This window comes from Heliconius melpomene, chromosome 14, assembly GCF_056956725.1.
Source record: "Heliconius melpomene rosina isolate 202511_hmr_F chromosome 14, ASM5695672v1, whole genome shotgun sequence".
NCBI lineage: Eukaryota > Metazoa > Arthropoda > Insecta > Lepidoptera > Nymphalidae > Heliconius > Heliconius melpomene.
Window position 1 is genome coordinate 7558972 of NC_140402.1, and position 19686 is coordinate 7578657.

The 19686-nt window shown below is 31.9% G+C and overlaps 1 protein-coding gene across 6 annotated transcripts in view; it reads right to left on the reverse strand.

Annotated features, from left to right (window-relative positions):
* Nucleotides 1–19337, reverse strand: part of Trpm (transient receptor potential cation channel, subfamily M) — a 177345-nt gene extending 158008 nt beyond the window's left edge. For all 6 annotated transcript variants that reach the window (XM_085197314.1, XM_085197316.1, XM_085197315.1 and 3 more), the window contains exon 1: nt 19084–19337. In XM_085197314.1, the coding sequence (XP_085053440.1) occupies nt 19084–19173 (90 nt within the window). In that variant the 5' untranslated portion in view covers nt 19174–19337. The remainder of the gene's footprint in view (nt 1–19083) is intronic.
* Between the last annotated feature and the right edge of the window lie 349 nt (nt 19338–19686).

Consider the following 19686-nt stretch of genomic DNA (forward strand, 5'->3'; position numbering starts at 1 on the left):
ATATTAAATGTTATTATTATTATCTGATAATGAAAATAAAAATTTAAAATAAAATTGTTTATCCTATCGTTTGTCTAAAAAAAGTTTCATTGGACTTTTGTAAAATAACATTCTTGCATAAAAGATATTAATATTTTATAACTACAAGTAAAATTATAAAATACCTATCGTAGATTAAAAGATACCAGTTAAACGCCACTACGAGAAAAAGACTAACTGAGCAATGGAAAGACCACATTGTCCACACAGGAGGAGATTGGATGCCGGATTTCAAAAAGAAATGACAAGAGTGAAGGAAATTGAAAGAAGCCTGCATCCAATATTAGACTAAGGGGCTTCTAGAAATAGATAGATTACAAATGGTAAAAAGAAAGGGAATCTTTTATTAAATGTACAATATTTTCTCTAATATATTTTGTAAATAATTATGTCAAACAGTTATGGCACGTTTTAACCATAGGTCTCGAGTACATAATCATATATGAGTTTCTTAGTTTTATGGTTATAGACGCTATAATTTAAACCTTTATCGCGTACAGTACGGTCAACATATCGTGGCCCCCCTGAACTTTGCTATAGACATCTGCGCAGATTTAATTTTAGCATTTTTCTTACTTTTATAATGAAAACCTAACTCAGGGTGGCCACGACATGTTGACCGTACTGTATTTAACACCCATTTATTATGCACATGTAAACTAAATTTACATTGGCGTCCAAGGTTGGCTTACGAGGAAGAAGACAATATTATTTATTTTATCTATGAATGAATGTTTATTTTAACTATTTTTTATATACAAGTTTTCTTGTTACTTACTATAATAGGTACATGACTATTTAGAAGCTGGGTGTTAAGTGACGGAACTCCATCACTGCTTTGTTTAACTGGACGAAATAAATACCTAAGGATTATATAATTAAATAAATACGTGAAAAAGAAGAAATACATAATTAAATAAATAAGTGACAAATTGTATCAGGTAGGACGATCAAATAATGATTAAGGTAGGAAATGACACAAATTAAATGACATTTAGAAAATTAAACTAAACTGAAAAGTAAAAAAATAAATAAATCGATAATATAGTAGTCAAATTGTGACTAAAATCTAAGTTTTATATACAATTTTATTTAGAACTGTGTCAGTAACAATAATTAGATATGTTCCACACAGAGATCCAGCCAGGAAGCCTGGAGCTAAACAGAACAAAAACACGTCGAACATGCGAGTGTATGTACATCAACAATTGCCAATGAAATGCAGATAAATCAAATAACACCAAATTCCATATAATGAAACACGTCAAACCAACCAAATATTGTCATATAAAGAATGATATTAAACATGCCTTTCAAGTTTCAACACAGTTCAACAATTATAACCTATATATATATATATATATAATATTCCAATAGTTCTACTTAGATGAAGCTGTTTTTTTTAATAAATTTATCTAAAACTATAGATAAAAGTAAAAGACCAAGCAACACTATCGATTCTTTTGCTACGTTTAATATCAATATTCGTGATTAAGCATGAATCTGTACAATAAAATTATTTTAATGGAAAATCACTCAATTAAATTGCTGATCATGTAAGGCAAAACGTTTTAAACACTACGCTATATATACATTATTAAATTTTTTTTACTATCTTATATGTAACAGACATACATACACATACATTGGATGGTCAGTTCAAAACAAATGACTTTTACAATGATAACATGCCTCACACACTACTGACTTTGTGTTTAGGATCGATCGTCATAGACAGACTCAGCATCGCCAGACCGACTTTTTTGAGACCACTTTGCACCCCTTGCTGAAAAATGCACATAAATAAATACATATAAATAAATAATTAGAAATAATTATTTCTATAGTTAGAAGTTAGAATTATATTTAAATAGAAAATAAATATTTGTGTACTAATGATAAAATTAATAGCTATTGACTACTTTTTTAATACTACATGCATAATAAAATACTTCAGATACCCTGAAAAGAACTAGTGAAAAGAATTCAAGTAGACGAGAAGACTATTATCAATAAATATATTATTAAGTTAGGTACACTATCAGTTTAATAAAATTCAGCTAAGATAGAGTGTTTTAACACTAGGTTCCCCGGTCTCCTCTGCCCACCGTATTTTATGTGGGATACAGTTAAAAAAAATTGGGCAGATCAAATCTATATAGTGAGAAGTAAATATCTAAGTCAGTGCACCTTTGCATTACCAAGCCAACTAATGAATTTTATTTAAAGAAAAGTTAGTCACATCTACAAATTTAAAAACAAATGATTTTCTAAATATATTAAACTTATACTTAACTTTTTAACAGTGTACAGAAGAATACAATAATAACAAAATATACCTCTCGTAGTACTAGACTCTGAGTGCTGACTGACCTGCTTTGCAAAACGATAGCTTTGTAATATACTCGTAGATACAAATACTCGCTTTGATCCTTTCATATGAATGTTATTGGGTGAGGCGTCTGGTTTATAATCTACGATAGGATGCAATGGGGATTGATTTATTACTATATTATTTTGATCTAATGGTCAAATTTCAACAGAATTTAGTAATAATCATCTATTACGCTTTATATTATTTGCAAATGGATATTATTATCAGTATGGGAAAGTGGGGTAGAATCGGGACGCTAAGGCATATAAAACTAATATTTTATAATATAATAAGATTTTTTTTTTCGTAAAATAAACGATTCTTGATTTTTTTTTTCAACTTCACGTTGTATCCTGCACACAGCAGGGTAAGCAGGGGCAACCTAGTGCTAAGACACTCCATTCCCAATATAGTAATTGAAGCTAAATAAATAATTTTGGCACAGCACTGCAATGCAGATACTCGTATATCTCCTACCGGGAGAAGTTCGATTGTGACGTCCTCACATTGGTGCTTGTAGTAACTTTGTTTAGCAATTCAACAGCGTGAAGTTGATTTAGTTTATTTTTCATATTTTAATTATTATTTTAAAATTGTTCCACCTAATAACATTAGATAAGTAGAAGTATATTAGTAAAATATCAACTGACACTTGCAAGACATTATTGCGCAAGTCTTAAAGCAGTTTCTAACTTATTTCGGGGTATTATTTAAGAAAATTATTAAAAGCGTTAAACTAATTAATTAAAACTTTCCTATATTCTTAAATGTTGCTAATCATCATTCAATCCAGGATTTATTGCGTCAGATAATAATAGTTACCTATAGTACAGTTGGGATGGATATGGTGCAGTGCAGTACTGTAGTTGGAATGCATACGATTTGTGATTTAGCTCCACGTTGTATCCTGCACATAGTAGAATAGGCAGAGGGAACCTGGGAACCTAGTGTAAAGAAACTCCGAATCCCCCATTGCCCACCTTCCACCGAATTCCCCCGATTGAATTTATTACATCCCCTCGACTGGAAATTTAACTCACAATCGTAAAGCTTGCAGATATTTAAAATATTCTTAGTCCCAGACTGGACTTAACCATCTAACTTTATTTCGCTAAATTAGACTTAGCTATTACTTTCTAGTTGCTTACTCTGAATTATAAAGTACAAAATGTTTGTGTGAAGATAAAAACTAATTACACAAATCTAGATAAAACTTCTAATTCTAATTTATTTAGTTTTTCTAGAACCTTCTTCATATACTATGATTACCAGCAGTTTTTTTGCCATCATATTTGTCTTATCTTAAATTAACTCTGATTTAATCTAAGGGTAGGGCAAATATCCCACCTCGCCCCACCTCAGTGAAGGTGTACCCAATAGTGTTAATGTAAACGTTAAAGTTATTTTATCTATGTTCTACATTTTCAAAGTGCAAATTGAGACTAATGAATATAAATAATGAACAAGTTTATTTTTAAGCACTCTAAATAGTTCATAATAAATTTAACGATTTCCTAATAAAAAATGAGAATTTTCAACGTGAAATTCAAAATTTAAACAACAAAAAAAATATTGAGACCATCGTGGCGAAATAGGATTGCATCTGAATGTACACGTCACAGTTGTAGGTTCGATTCTCATTCAAGGAAATTGAATTATTTTATTTTTTCGGTCTGATAAAAAGTCTCAGTATACTACTAGGTTCCATGTAATTATTACCTTTACAATAATTATAATTGTTATAGGTAATATCTATATGATAATTTAGTTTTTCCTATTTGAGATTTATTTGAGGCCAACGTGGCGCAGCAGCACATGGGTGTGACTGTAACGCGACGGTTGTGGATTCGATCCTCACTCGAGAAAATGAAATATTTATTTAGGTACATTTATAATTTCATTTCTTCTCTCTGGTGTCGAGGTAAAAAGCGGCGTTGAGTTCCGCCACTCGACACGCAAATACTCCAGATTTCGGCGGAAAGTGGGGAACGGAGTGTCTTAACACTAGGTTCCCTATGCCTACCCTACTGTGTGCTAAAATAATATTTAAGTATGAGAAATAATAAACCACTATATCTAGACAATTACATTTTATAAACACAATTTCGAACGGAACTAGCAAAAGCCATTCCTTTATCTGTATTATCTAGAACCGGAAACAGCAAGTCAATATATATAGCAGTATCATCGGATATCGGATATTGAACTGGCATACATTATGGGGCTTAAGCGTCTGGATAATATCCATATCTTTCATATTTAAATTTATTTAAAGTTGAAATGGAATTTATCATACCTATATATAGTAAATGTAATTGGGTTAACGTTATATTCCGCACACTGCAGGGTAGGCATAATTAGTGTTAAGAGACTCCGTTCCCCATTTTCCGCCGAATTCTGGAAGCATAGCGTGTTGAGTGGCGGAACTCTTGCGTGACCTCGAATCCAGAGCAAAGAAATATAAATATTAAATATTTAATTTTCTCGAGTGAGAATCGAACCTACGACCTGTCGAGTTTTTAATTACACTTCGAAAGGCTTTTCAAATTAAGGGCTTACCTCAAGCGCTTAAAATATGTCTTACTTAGTTATTTAAATAAGAATACGCGAACTAAACATCTCAATTAATAACACTTCTTACAAGTAAATAAAAAATATCTTCTCTGAATTTAAACAATATAAACATAATTTGTATCCTTTTACTTTGATCTTTATTTCTCACATAGGCCATAATCAATTTAGAAAGACCACCCACCGGATTGTTTACAGCTAGATTCAAGCTAAATAATAAACAAAGATAACGGCGCGTGCGCCGGCCAGGTGCTCCTGCTGCAAGTTCTTATATAAATAGTTATACTGTGAAAGGTTAATGAACAATTAAGGCATGTGGTATTCTACTGGTTTTTCTTTTTGAAAAATATTGCATATTTCCTCGAATGGGAATCGAACCTACGACCAGTCCAGTATACAGTCTGGCCTCAAAATGGTCGATAGCCCAATGAAAAAAATGTTACAGTTGTTTTCAAGCATTTTACCTTTCATTGCATAATTCGAATCGTTTATGTTATCTAAATAAAGTTTTAAAAAAATAAAGGTTTTGTAAAACCCCCGTAGTTTTTAACAAATTCCATGTAGCCTACGTTACATTTTTTTTTTCCATACGAATACATATAAGCCCTTACATGAACCAGTTTCCAACATTTAGGGTAGGATTTACACTTTCACTAGTTTATTTATTCAAGGTTTATATGAACAGCTGTCACACACTGGTTACCGGTACCTCACTATATTCTCTTGGTATAATTTACGTTTCTGTATGCAAATATGATATTGACCGACGTATTCGGTGTATATTGCATTGTAGATTCACATACTGAAATATATGTGAGGTGCGACAGGTTTTGAGTTCGATTCCAACTAGAGGAAATTAAATTATTAGATATTTCAGCTTTGGCAATAAGGCAAGTTAAGTATCGCCACGCATCTCTACCCCGCATAGTTTCGGCCGATTATTGTATATTAGTCATATGTATACAGCAATAGAAGAGTTCTCCAATTATATAATTATGTATAGATTGGAACCCGTTACTTCTTGGATGACTCTTCATACCCCACAACATAATAACTAAAAACATTTTCACATGCGAATATAAAACATGATATAGTTAGAACTAATATGTACATAGAAATTGAAGACCTTGAAAAAGTTGTAATTTTTTCAATGTTAACACGCAAGTTTTCAACTTTATGTCCAAATGTATGACGGAAAAATGTGAAAGAAAAATTTTGGGTACCATAAATTGTAAATATTATTTATTTTAACCCTTAATGGAATTCAACAGAAAATCAACAGTTTAGTTAGTTTTTAAAAGGCGACAAACAGTCACAAATTAGGTATTGCAATAACTAATATTTATTTTGATTATTTAAGCGCCTCAATTCAATATAAAAAATTACATCCTCGAGCGAACATTGAACCCGCTACCAACGCGTACCATCAAACGCTGTACCACTACGCCACAATGCTTTAATTTTTTCTATGTTCACATTATATTCCATAGAGAACTGACATTGCGTGTTAATGCGCACGCGATGGAAAGATCAAAGATAAGTTTCGCTGTAATTTTTTTAATATATTATTCGTTTTAAAAGAGAAAATTACTACAAGTAAAATTGCTTTAAATCGTTCAATATCGTGTTATTGCTATATATAATAATAAGGCACTTATTTATTATAGCAATTGTTATCTAAATTGTTTTTATTAGTTCAGTAAGCATTGAGGTATGAAGAATTTCGGTTAAAAAGCAATACATTATATTAAAAATAATTAATTAGCCAGTGCAGCTTTCACACGTTTATCCAAATTGAGCCTTTATATTTTCATTTCGGTAGTGTCGAAGCAAAACGCGGCGTTGAGCTCCGCCACTCAACACTCAACCTCCAAAATTCGGCGAGAAAGGAGTGTCTGAGACACTCCCTAAGGGCAGTCTTCCCTCAGTGTGCGGGATACAGCGTGAAGCTAATATATATACATATGAAATAAATAACATTTAATTAGAAATTTCTAAGAAACACTAAATGAGAGGCTTCTGTATCTACCGCTCACGTTAGTCATAAAACGTCGCCGGTGATAATGAGAAACGTGCTTGAACGTAAAACACGGGTAGTATACCCTATAGTTTAACTTACGGATCGTATAACTAGTAGTTGGTTCAGTAGTTAAGTTGTTTGGTTAGAGACAATGAGGGTGTGGGTTCAAATGCCGTATTAAATAACAAGTTTCTAATAAAACCTAAGCTTTGAATATATAAAGAGCATAACGAGCAAGAACATATAGATATGTATATTATATTTCTGTGTTCTTTTTTTTAGCATCACGCTGCATCCCTACCAGGGCAACCACAGAACAGAACGCCAGACACTACGGACTCCATCTAACTCTTGGCTCCTCCACCACAGTCACCGTCTCTGGAAGGCGCATGTTTTTACATGACCTTCGTCAATGTCCGAAATATCCCTTAATTCCAGGGAAAACAAAACGATATATTTTATATGAATGACATAAATATTAATAAGCAATATAGGGGAAACAACTTCTAACATCTGTTTCAGACAGTATTTCACGTGAATCCATTAAAAGCTTAGTAACTTTTGAGACTATGTGAGTTTTGGTAGAAACAGGTATATTTATATAAAAAAAAATGACGCCAGTCGTGGCGTAGGGGCACAAAGTGTGAGTTTAAACCGACTGGTTGCGGGTTCGATCCCCACTTGAAGAAAGGAAATATTTATTTAAATTTACTTATATTTCCATTTCTTCGCTCTGGTGACGAGGTAAAGCGGTGTGTTGAGTTCTGCCACTCAACACGCAATACCTCCAGAATTCGGCGGAAAGTGGGGAACGGAGTGTCTTAACAAGAGGTTCCCTCTGCCTACCCTGCTGTGTGCAGGATACAGGGTGAAGTTGATTTAATATTGATTTTTAATTTAAATTATGAAACGTAACCTACATACCTACTAAATAATATACTTTTGTTTTGACTAGCTGTATATGTTTTGATAGGATAATATCATGAGGCTCTACGTATAATGTCAATATAGGTTTAGCAAATATGTTATTATAACAAAATTTACATTGTTATTTTGTAATAACTAGACCTAATATAAATAAATATATATTACTCTTTGTAAATACCATCGCCTCAGTGGGTACAATGAGTTCTTAAATTAAGAAAAACCACCACCTATGACCAATAAAAATTCCAGATAAATCAACTGATCATATACTTGCATTTTTTTCTTAGCATCACGCTGAATCCCGCACGTATGTCAACCTGGACGTCTAGTGAATTCTAGACGCTTTGCGTGTTGAGTGGCGAAACTCAACACCGCGCGCCTCGCTACCAGAGTGAAAAATTAAAATATTAAATATATTAATCACATAACTCACATCCTAGAGTCGTACTAATTACAATTAACTTGCAACATTAGTGTATAAGAAAGATTAAAGCTCTTTAGTGTAATTAAGTTTCAACTACACTGATGACCAATTAGCAATCGAGTATTGAAGTCTTGTAGTACTCTAGTAGGAATTAAATGATTCAACAGTATGGAATATCAGTTATCGTGAAAATTATCATATCTTTGTTTGTAGTCACTTAAGTAGGTACATAAAATACATTGTACGATTTTAAAAAATCTATACATACAAATGCAAATATTAAATTAAAATAACTGTTAACTTTGGTTGAACGCCCCAATCTTAGAAACTACTCGTTCAAATTGAAAAATTAAAATTTTATCAAAATCGTTTCAGCCATTTAGAAAGAGCACAACAAATGTATAGCTACGTAAGAATTAAAGTAATGCACGATTTCAAACGACTGAACACGCAATGCCTTAACGTACATGACGTGATTTATCTATAGAAATTCTCTTTTATTATTTAAACAGTGCCGTAATATAAGTAAACAAGTGTATTACACTAATATAATATATTTGTAATATTCTATTTTTTTAGCGTCACGCTGTATCCCGCACACAGCAGGGTAGGCAGAGAGAACATTCCGTTAAGACATTCCGTTCCCCATTTTCCACCGGATTCTGGAGACATTTGGTATTGAGTTGCGGAACAAGACAACGGAGCGAAGAAAATGGAAATATTAAATATTTCATTTCTTCCAGTGGGAATCGAACCCCCAACCAGTCGCGTTTACCGACACTTTGTGTCCCTACGCCACGACAAGCTTCAAATTAGATAATAATCTATTATTGAAAATCACATTAAAATCCAGTGGCCATCCTTTCAGTGATCGAGCGGTATGACTTTCTTTTATGCTACATAAAGAAGATGCTTATTTAAATAATGTTAAGATATATATTACATTTTACAATTCAAGGATCTACTTTGGTCGTTCTGCACAGTAATTTCCTAAGAGAATTTTGGCAATTTTCTCTATTGCAACTAAGCCTTTTGGCAAAGAAACTCAAGTGTCCGTAAATTCAATTTCCTTTTAGTCCTCAAATTAATTCATTGGCACCTAAAGATATATCTACTGAAACGATCGAAACATCATTTAAGAACTCTCTTTATATCTTAAATGCTTTTCCTAATTGAACTGGTACCTTTGACACTCTTTGACCTATTAATGTTATAAATATAAAAGTTTGTGAAGATGGATGTTTATTACACTTTCTCGCAAGTAATTCTGAACGAATTTAGATAAATCTTCACAGTAATATAGCTTATATATCAAATGTAAAGATTTTTTATAATTTGAATAAATTAAAAATAACAAGTTAAAGCGAGAGAAGCCGCGTTTGGGTCGCTAGTCTGTAAATGAATGTACCTACTAAAAATGTATTTTTACTTAGTTTGAGAATTCATATTTTTTTAGAGGATAATTGGGTATCTCAATATACCTAATGACTGCCCCGTCAGTCTAGAGTCTAGACATTCAGTTAGCCCATCAGTGCTCAAATAATATATTATTTAAATCGGTCCTGGTATTGACTTACAACATCGTAGCCCATAACTGTTTGAGTTGACCTTCAAGATATAAAATGGAAAATCTCGTTTTTATTCGTTTCTGTAGAAATTTCAATAAATCCTCATTTAGTGGTCCCTTACACTACTTACCAAATTTCATTACTGTAAGTACAGTAGAGGCCGTCGTGACCCAGGGGCACTAGAGTATGCCTTTAACGCGACGGTTGTCAGTGCGATTCCCACTCGAGGGAATAATACATCTAATACATAGAATTAATATGCTAATTTGATTTGATTTTTAATAGAATTCGCCTCTCGTTGTCTGTCAGTCAAACAGTAACGGAAGTTTGAAATAATATAGATAAGACAGGCGACAAGGTGTGGATCGATATTGTACTATTAACGAAACATCGCTAAGTATCCGTATCTAATTTAGAGATAGTAAAACTGTGCTTGATGATAGACATCTCATGATAGTAAAGCAATATATAAATTCTATTTGCATACAAACGTAGGAATATTCTTTCATACTATCTTTTATAATATTCTTTCATAATATAATGGGGGAGGAGAAAATAAAAAATATATATATTAGAATATCTGGTAGTGTTTCCTCGTGATCGTAGTATCGTCGTACATTGACCTATAACCTCGGTTTTGCTGCTGCTGCTGACGGGTGTCATAGCAACCATTTTACTTGTGACATTCCTAAATTTAGATCAAAAGAATAACATGTCAGTGCGTAGAAGGGTATATGATGTGGAAGGGTTTCTTCGCTGTGAGACTAGTCGAAAATACTCGAAAATTGGGCGGTGTGTGGGAAACTGTAACTACCCAAGCAGAGAGAAACTAATGTTAAGATACTCCGCTATATGCGAGAAACAGCATGAAGCTACTAATTACTTCAAATATAAACAAAACAATTGCACTGCTGATTCAATTTTAATACAAAATAACTAAGTATTGTCATATTTGTCGCAAAGGAAACATTATAAAGAAATTGGAGATTCAGCTTAGGTTAAGAGAAATACTATTATTACCCTTATGAAGTATAATTTTTATCTTTTTTTATTATCAACATATTATCAACATTATCAATAGAAATCGGCGGAAAATGGGGAATGTCAACCCTGCCCCGAGAGTGCAGTGTGAATCTGATTTTATTTATATTTAGAGTATTTTGAACAATATAATTGTATTGTATAAGGGCCACATTATTTATGAAATAAAATATTTAAAAACAACAGTTACGCACAATTTCGAAAACACATTAGAGTAGTCATTGTAAGCACAAACAAACTTAAAAGGAAAAATACATAATCCCAAAAAGCTTAAAAGATTTAGTGCTACAGAAAATTCAAACTCGCTTTATGGATAAGCTTGGGGGGGAAGAACAAAGTGATAAATCACTTTGGTTTCAAGCCAAGTACGAGACAACGCTAAATATGGTATCCACATTTATCATGACAATAATCCCAGAGAACGATATGTGCAGTGGCTATTCTACTACGAATATATGCAGTATTTAAAATGATGCTCAAAAGTGAAGTTACAGTAACCTTTTTTTATGGAAAAGGCCAAGGCAAACGAGCGTTCGGGTCACTTGATGGTAAGTGACCACCGCCGCCCACGACCCCGTGTAACACCAGAGGAGATACAGGTGCGTTGTCGGCTTTTAAGGTGAAGATAGAGGCGCTTTTTGAAGATACCCATGTCATATCGACCTGGAAACACTGCTGACGGTAGACGATTCCACAGTTTCGTGGTGCGTGAAGTCAACTTCTCTGCTTCTCACTGTATCCCGCATATACAAAGGTCGGCAAAGGGAATCTAGTCTGAGTGGACTAAACTCAGAAGAATGGATCCTACAACCAACGAGTCAGAAAAAAAAATATCATTGCGACACAAAGGCTTCTCAACGTATTAAAATATTCGTATAGAAACAGTAAGTTAGTATAAAACAGTTAGCTAAGCTAATTACCATCAAATCTGTATCGAGGTCAACACATTATCGACACACAAAGAAAACTACCTATATGAAACCATGAAAATTTGATAACGCATAGCCTTGTGGGAAAAACTTATATATTTTCTTGACATCAATCTTATTGCCGTTGACGTTTTACTTGTTGATTTTTGTATTAATATACTTATATAGTAACTGGAATTAGGTGAAAAATGGGTTAAAATAATCTATACTACCTTTGTTAATATTATAAAGTTAAAGTTTTTGTTTGGCTGAACATCCTAATCTCAGAAAGTATTGGTTGGAATTGTTTGGAAGAAGGTTCAATTCCCACTTGGGTTACCTTTTAAATTTTGTAACGAATTCTAATGCGGTTCTCACTAACAAATAGAGGTTCAATAGAGGCTTCCTATAAACCAAGAAGACGTAGAGACAACTAGGAACAACTGAAAAAATTACCTACATAAAAAAAGAAAAGTATTAAAAAAAAACACCCAAAAGACATCAAGAATCATTAACACGTACCTAAGTAGCTCCAACACAATTTACGACGCGTAAAACAAACGACGCTATAAACATTTCGTCAATTGTCTATGGCTGTCAATGGAAAAATTTACTTTACGTCAGTCAGTACGGTTGTAAAATATTGATGAATCTATATAGGTATTATTATATTGATTATATTATATTACTAGTAGACCCGGACGCGGCTACGCCTGCTTGAACAATAAGAATATTTATTAAATATTATATAATATATTTATATAATTTTTATTTTTATAAGGATAAATATCAAAATATAAGTTCATTTTGGATGACGTTTACTTAAAACAACAAAGAAACTTTGCAAACCGGTGCTTAGCAACGACGGTTGTTATTAACATGGCAGAATAAATTGCATGTCAAATTAGAAAGTATTTTAATTTATTAGTATATATGTGTAATGTAATGTTATATAGCCTATAGCACTCCTGAAGAATGCAGCTTTCATACAAAACAAAAACATAGTAAATCGGACCAGTAGATCCAAAGATCTTAGCGTTCAAACAAACAAACAAACAAACAAACAAACAAACAAACTCTTCCGCTTTATTATATTAGTATAGATGTAACATATGTGGTGGTGGGACGACCCCCTGCTAGATGGACCGACGACCTAGAGGTTGGCGGGAAGCGGGTGGGTCCGAAGAGCTCAGGGTCGAGTGTGGTGGCTGGAATTGGGGAAAGCCTACGTCCAGCAGTGGACAATCGATGCCTGTCGATGATGGTGATGATGATGATGATAGATATGCACAGTGACGCAAAGAAATAAGTTATTTTCACTAAGTGTTTTATTAAAGAAATATCTATGAGCTTCGTAATAATAATCAATAGGAGGGCCATCACCGTCTGATTGTAACAGGATAGTTGTGGGTTCGATTCCAATTGGGAGAATAAATTATTTTTATTTTAAACAATTCAATGTCACGAGAAATGGACGGGAAAACGGCCTTAAAACTATTTTTTCTCAGCCTACCCTGAAACATGGGTCGATCCACCGGTCGATCTTGAGATGATATTCTCATTCATAAATTATAATCTATACATTAAAACGGCATCTTAAGGGCGGTCTCAAGTTGGATCTCAGAGTTGAGAGCGGTTTATAAGTACGGGTAAGTGTTTTACGTCCTACAAGTACGAGAATCGTACTTAAATATTAAAATGAAGACAGTAAAAATCGATTATTTCTATTTAAATATAGGTTATGTAAATAAACTCAATGTTTATTTTATCGTCACGCGTTAGTGATGTGTGTTGTACAGTTAACAAAATACAAATTTAAAATTAATTACTTATTTAAAAAATATTAATAAAAAATTTTTTATAAATTCATAAAAAATATTAGTGTATTAATGAAAACAGAAAACTGTTTAAAGTAATTGGAGAGTTTATAAAATTATTTAACTTTTAATAAGAAAGTTAGTTAAATAATATATCTATACTAGTGGACCCGGACGCGGCTACGCCTGCTTCAACTATAAGAATATTTATTAAATATATTCATTAAATTATTTTCAATTTTCAATACAATTAGTAAGAAAATATAAGCTTAAATAATCAAAAAGAATAATAAGTAGATACACATTATTAGAAAAAATTCTCTGAGTTATTGAAATGAACCAACAAAAGGATTAAAAGTAACTAAAGGATAGATATTCTTAATTTTAGAAAAAGTATCTAAAGTTTTCCGTGCGTGCGTACATAGATATCGACTCTACGAAATAACTAAACATTTCTCTCTATTAAGTAGGATAATTTTAGCGGGCAATATCAAATAAAATAAGAAAAGAACCAAAGTGTATCTTAAATTAATTATAAACAGCAAATAATTACATAAACATTTACAATAGTTCGAAAATGTATGAAAATTTATAAAACCGTCAATGTCATCTGCTTGTTCGCGGCGGTCATACTCATACTATACCACCCGTAGGCTAGGTCATTTGGAATCAGTGACATCTTCTTAATTATTTATTAGAATGTTATACAGTAAACTATAATTGCAATCTAGATAAAATGTTAAAAGTGACTATTATATTTATTTTCATAAGGATGAATATCAAAATGTCGCGGTAACGGTTGCGTAGCGACGCGACGGTTGTTATTAACATGGCAGAATAAATTGCATGTCAAATTAGAATATACTTTAAAATATATTAGTTTATATGTGTAATGTAATGTTATATAGCCTATAGCACTTCTGAAGAATGCAGCTTTCTTACAAAACAAAAACAATGAAAATCGGACCAGTAGATCCAGAGATCTTAGCGTTCAAACAAACAAACAAACAAACTCTTCCGCTTTATTATATTAGTATAGATTTGACACTTTTTTTTCTGTCCAATTATTTTACTATCACTATACATTACTTATTAGTAGGTAATATCTATGCGAAATTGGCGGATTGACTAAAAACTTGAATTTTATATTAAAACGTATAGAATATACTACTATAACACAAAAGTTTGTTCTGTATATTACATATTTGCACAAAATAAACTCTAATTTTGTGGAAAACAATATATCTACTTCAAACTCCTGGAAATCCAACAAAGTTTCAATGTCCGATAATTAAGTCCACGATATAGATTTTTGATGATAAATTATTAATCTGAGGGCGGTCGTAACGCAGGGACCGGCTAACAAGCGTATGACCGTAAAGGCGGCAAGTTTTGGGTTCTATTCCTACTCAAAGAAATGAAATATTTAATTAAATAGTTTATTTTATCGAGCCAAAGTGCGGCGTTGAGTTCTGCCGCTCAACACACAATACCTTCAGAATTCAGCCGAAAGTGCCTTAATGGGAACGAAGAGTCTTACACTACGTTCCCCGATTCCCTCAGCTTAGAGAAATTTAAAATGTTACCGCAAAATAATAAAAGCCGACCATAATTCGAGTTCTGATAAATCACCCAGCTTATTATAACATCCTTTAGGCAACTCATGCTCTCTTTTTATGCTAAAAAGCCAATTTTCACGACAAGTGCTTCACCAAATTCTGAGCAATCCCCCAAAAAGTCGACGGCACGGCAACCAAGCGGAACCAAGTATATGAATAACCTAATCTATCAACCGCAAAATATCCTATACAGGCGTCACTTCAGAGAAAATAATAAGGATATGTGGAAAAGACACCCTTAAAAAAGTAAATTTTAAAGGTTATTTTGCATTAACACCTTTATGTCGTGTTGGGTATGAATTAAACATGATATCGCAGCTCTTATTTCTCTTTGTATTTATATAGAAAAAATAGGTCATTAATAATATAAGGTATATAAATATAGTTGTACATAAAAGTTTACCTTTGAACTTTGATATTTAAGCAATTCTTGGGTACATTAATGGTTATAGTTTATTCGTCTTTTAGTCTATATTTAGCTAGTACCTACATATTTTATATTCGGCAATGATTGATGTTAAATTCGAAAGAAAATGTCAACTAGGTATAAAGATAATAGAATGGAAGATAGTAAAGATTTATTTAAAACATCTTAAAGAAAATTATAACTTTAAAACATCTCAAAATATCTTTAGCTCAAACCATTCTTTTTCCCATTTTGGATTACGCAGATTCCTGTTACCTAGATTTGTCACAACAATTACAAAATAAGCTTGAACGTCTTCAAAATGTAATAATTAGGTTCATTTTTGGATTGCGGAAGTATGAACATATTACTCAACATCGAGTTCAACTTAAATGGTTGACCATCAAGCATCGACGCAATTATCATGCACTTATCCTTTTATACTCTATCTTGTATCTTCCTTTAACTCCTTCATACCTCAAACAAAGATTCACTTTCCTGGGCTCCCACTCTCAGTCTTTCAATCTCCGTTCAAGATATGACAACGTATTGGAGGTTCCACAATGTCGCACCAAGTGCTACAGTGAATCAGTCACCGTAAAAACGGTGAAATTATGGAACGAGCTACCCCGGTTCATCAGACAGTCGACATCAGTTAATATCTTTAAGCGCCATCTTAAAGAGTACTATCTATCGTTATAATCTATGTATCTGTTTTGTGCATATATATATGTAAGTCCATTATTGTATCTCTATATGAATGTATATATGATATCTATCTGTATATTTATGTATATATGTATTTATGTCTGCATGTATTTATATATGAATAGCGTATGTTTATATGTTGGATATAATAAATTATAAAATATCCTTTTGCAAACTTAACCGCCACCAATTAACCAATTGTACCGTACTATAAGTTTTTGTTAAAAAAACTTATAGTACGGTACAATTGTACCGTACCAACCAATTGTACCGTACTATAAGTTTTTGTTAAAAAAACTTATAGTACGGTACAATTGGTGGCGTTAAAGTGTTTATAAATAAAAAAATAAGAATACATATATACATAGACTTAATTTAACGCAAGAATTTATAAAACAGAATATAAACAAAGAGTTATCTTCCCAAAACGAAATTCTAGTCAATAAATTATTTAAAAAATAATTTATTGATATTTCTTTTCAACAACATAATAAACTTAGTTAACTTTCTTCACGTACGGTCAATTTCTCTATCAATTCAATCTCGGAAACTGAGGAATATCGAGATGGCGCTTTTATTGTTTAAATCAAATATATTACAATATATGAAACAGTCAAGTTTCTTCAAAATCGGTACAGTAATTTTTACAATATGACAGATCTCATACGCATAAGTTGAAAATGCAGGACTATGGCCCATATTTAAAAAACGTTCTCTGAGATCGATCTGGAAATGCCATTTTCATTTATAAATTACTAGTGGACCCGAACGCGGCTACGCCCGCTTGTACTATAAGAATATTTATGACATTATTTTCAGTTTTCAATAGAGAGATGCGTTAAGCAAGCGCATTTTGGGTGAGGTTTTCTAACAACAAACTTTGCAAATCGTTGCTTAGCAACGACGGTTGTTATTAACATAGCGGAATAAATTGCATGTCAAATTAATAAGTATTTTAATATAATGGTATATATCGAAAATATTACAAATATGAGAAAAAAAAATATCCTATGTTCATCCCGAGACCCTCAAGTATCTCTCTATATGATATCACTAGGATCTATCTAATGTCACTAGGATCCCTCTACCTTACGAAAATTATGCGTAAAGGAACTTTTTTTGTTCAAAAATCATTAACATCGAATTCTAGGATATTAGTACAAATTCAAAACAACTTCAGTTAAGTAACTTTTAAAATATTTCATTCCTTATAAATCTTTTTAAAAATGTATAATACCTACATGAATATTCACATTTCTAATTCTAAGTTACCTACATAAAATTATTTACGTAAATCTTTCTTTGAGAGTATTATATCAAAATTAATAATTGATAATAGTTTAGTTATATTAAAATTCACGGGTCTGTATCAATAATGGTTTAGTTATATTAAAATTCAGGGGTCTTAATTTGCTAATTATCAAAATAATTCTTTTAAAAAAATTAAGAAAAAAAATAAGAATAAAAATATACGAAACTTGCATCAGTTCTCACATTGTCATTATTTAAATTTAAAATAAATTTGATTAGAGGATATTTGGTATTTTCACATATAAAATAGAGGTCAAAGTACGAAAAATTATCACGCGATTTCAATTATCACAAATTGTTCACTAAATTAATATACTTATATTAGTTATGTTATTTTAACTAAGAATTCGGCAGAAAGTGGGGAACGGAACTTAACACTAGGTTCCCTCTGCCTACCCTGCTGTGTGCGGGATAGAGCGTGAAGCTGCTCTTGTAGTTTACTGTTACATAAAGTTAAATATTATTCTAAGCAGCGTAATGTTTATATATTTTGTATTATCCTGCAGTGTTTGAAGTAATATTATGGTCATTCATGTGACGAACAATGGCCTAACGGGAGTGTCTCTTTGTTGCGAGTTGTGTCTACACACCGAAACGGCCTTTGTTAAAACATACCTTTAAATATAAAAAATAATGTTGAATTATATAATTATATATTTCAATAATATTTAATAAATATAGCTCTTTAAATTATCCTTATCAGACATAACTATTAAATATAGCTTTAGCCAAAGTAACAGGTAAACTTTTAATATTTATCAGACTATTTCATTTTAAGTTATATTATATATCGAAATAAATATTATTATAGTAATAGTAAAGTCCATCTTTAATAAGCATTGAAGTGTATTTGTTATTATTTATTTTTATAAAGCTAATGTCAATGTCATTTTCATTTACAGCTGCCAGACTTATCGTAAAGGGGTTAAATCTGTAGGAATTTTACCTTTGATTTAATTATAATAACACTATAAGTAATTCTTATAATTTTAAACTTTAATGAAGACAGATTTCAAAGAACGACTAATAATATACATAGGAACATAATGTTAATCATTTGATGGGCGTAATAAGTGCTTCATGAAACAAAGTCTTGTAAAACTCATCGTAATATATGGAATAGGAATATTATATTAGAAAATTGTCATTAAAAATACATTAGACGTTACAAATAAATATATATGACAAATAATACAATTAAAAATAAATTACATCGTCATAAAACTTATGCACGTTTAATGATTAACTGGGTTTATTTTTAACCTTAAACGTCAAAAAGATAACCTATAACTTAACTGTTTCCGCTAAACGCGTTTGTTTATAGAAAACATATGTAACAAACACACTTACCGTTTTAACTTCGTTGTTAGATGATTTCGCTGTTGACATCGCCTTGATCATTCTGCTAGAATTATCCAGAAGGCACTTCTGGATGCTCATAGCTAACACGTCACTACAAATACACTTTTGCACGTTAACACTGAAACTATAACCATTTTGTTTTATCACATCGCGGTTAAGAACGGCGTGTTAGGTTATATCCATTGATTTGACGTAAGAAAGTTTTCTGTTCGTGTAATACGGACACGTGTACACGTGACGGCGGGCCGCGCTCTACTGTCTGATGGCCAGCGGCGCCCCCTGCGTGTTGAACAAAGACTTTAGACCCTGGCCGAAGCTGGTTGCTCCTGTAAATATCATTTTAAATTCATATTGCCAAAAAAGAAAATAACACTAGTTTAATATATCATTAATTTTTAAACATATGTTTTTTTAAATACGCAATTTTAAAAATTTACTTTGACCTATATTCATTCAGCCCAATAAAAGGTAATTTTAAAATAATATAATATAATTTAATATTTATACGAAATAAAATAAAGAAATATTCTTGTGGAATTAACCTTTAATAACTTTTTTGAGATTGTGACTTATCCTTAAAGTATTCGATAT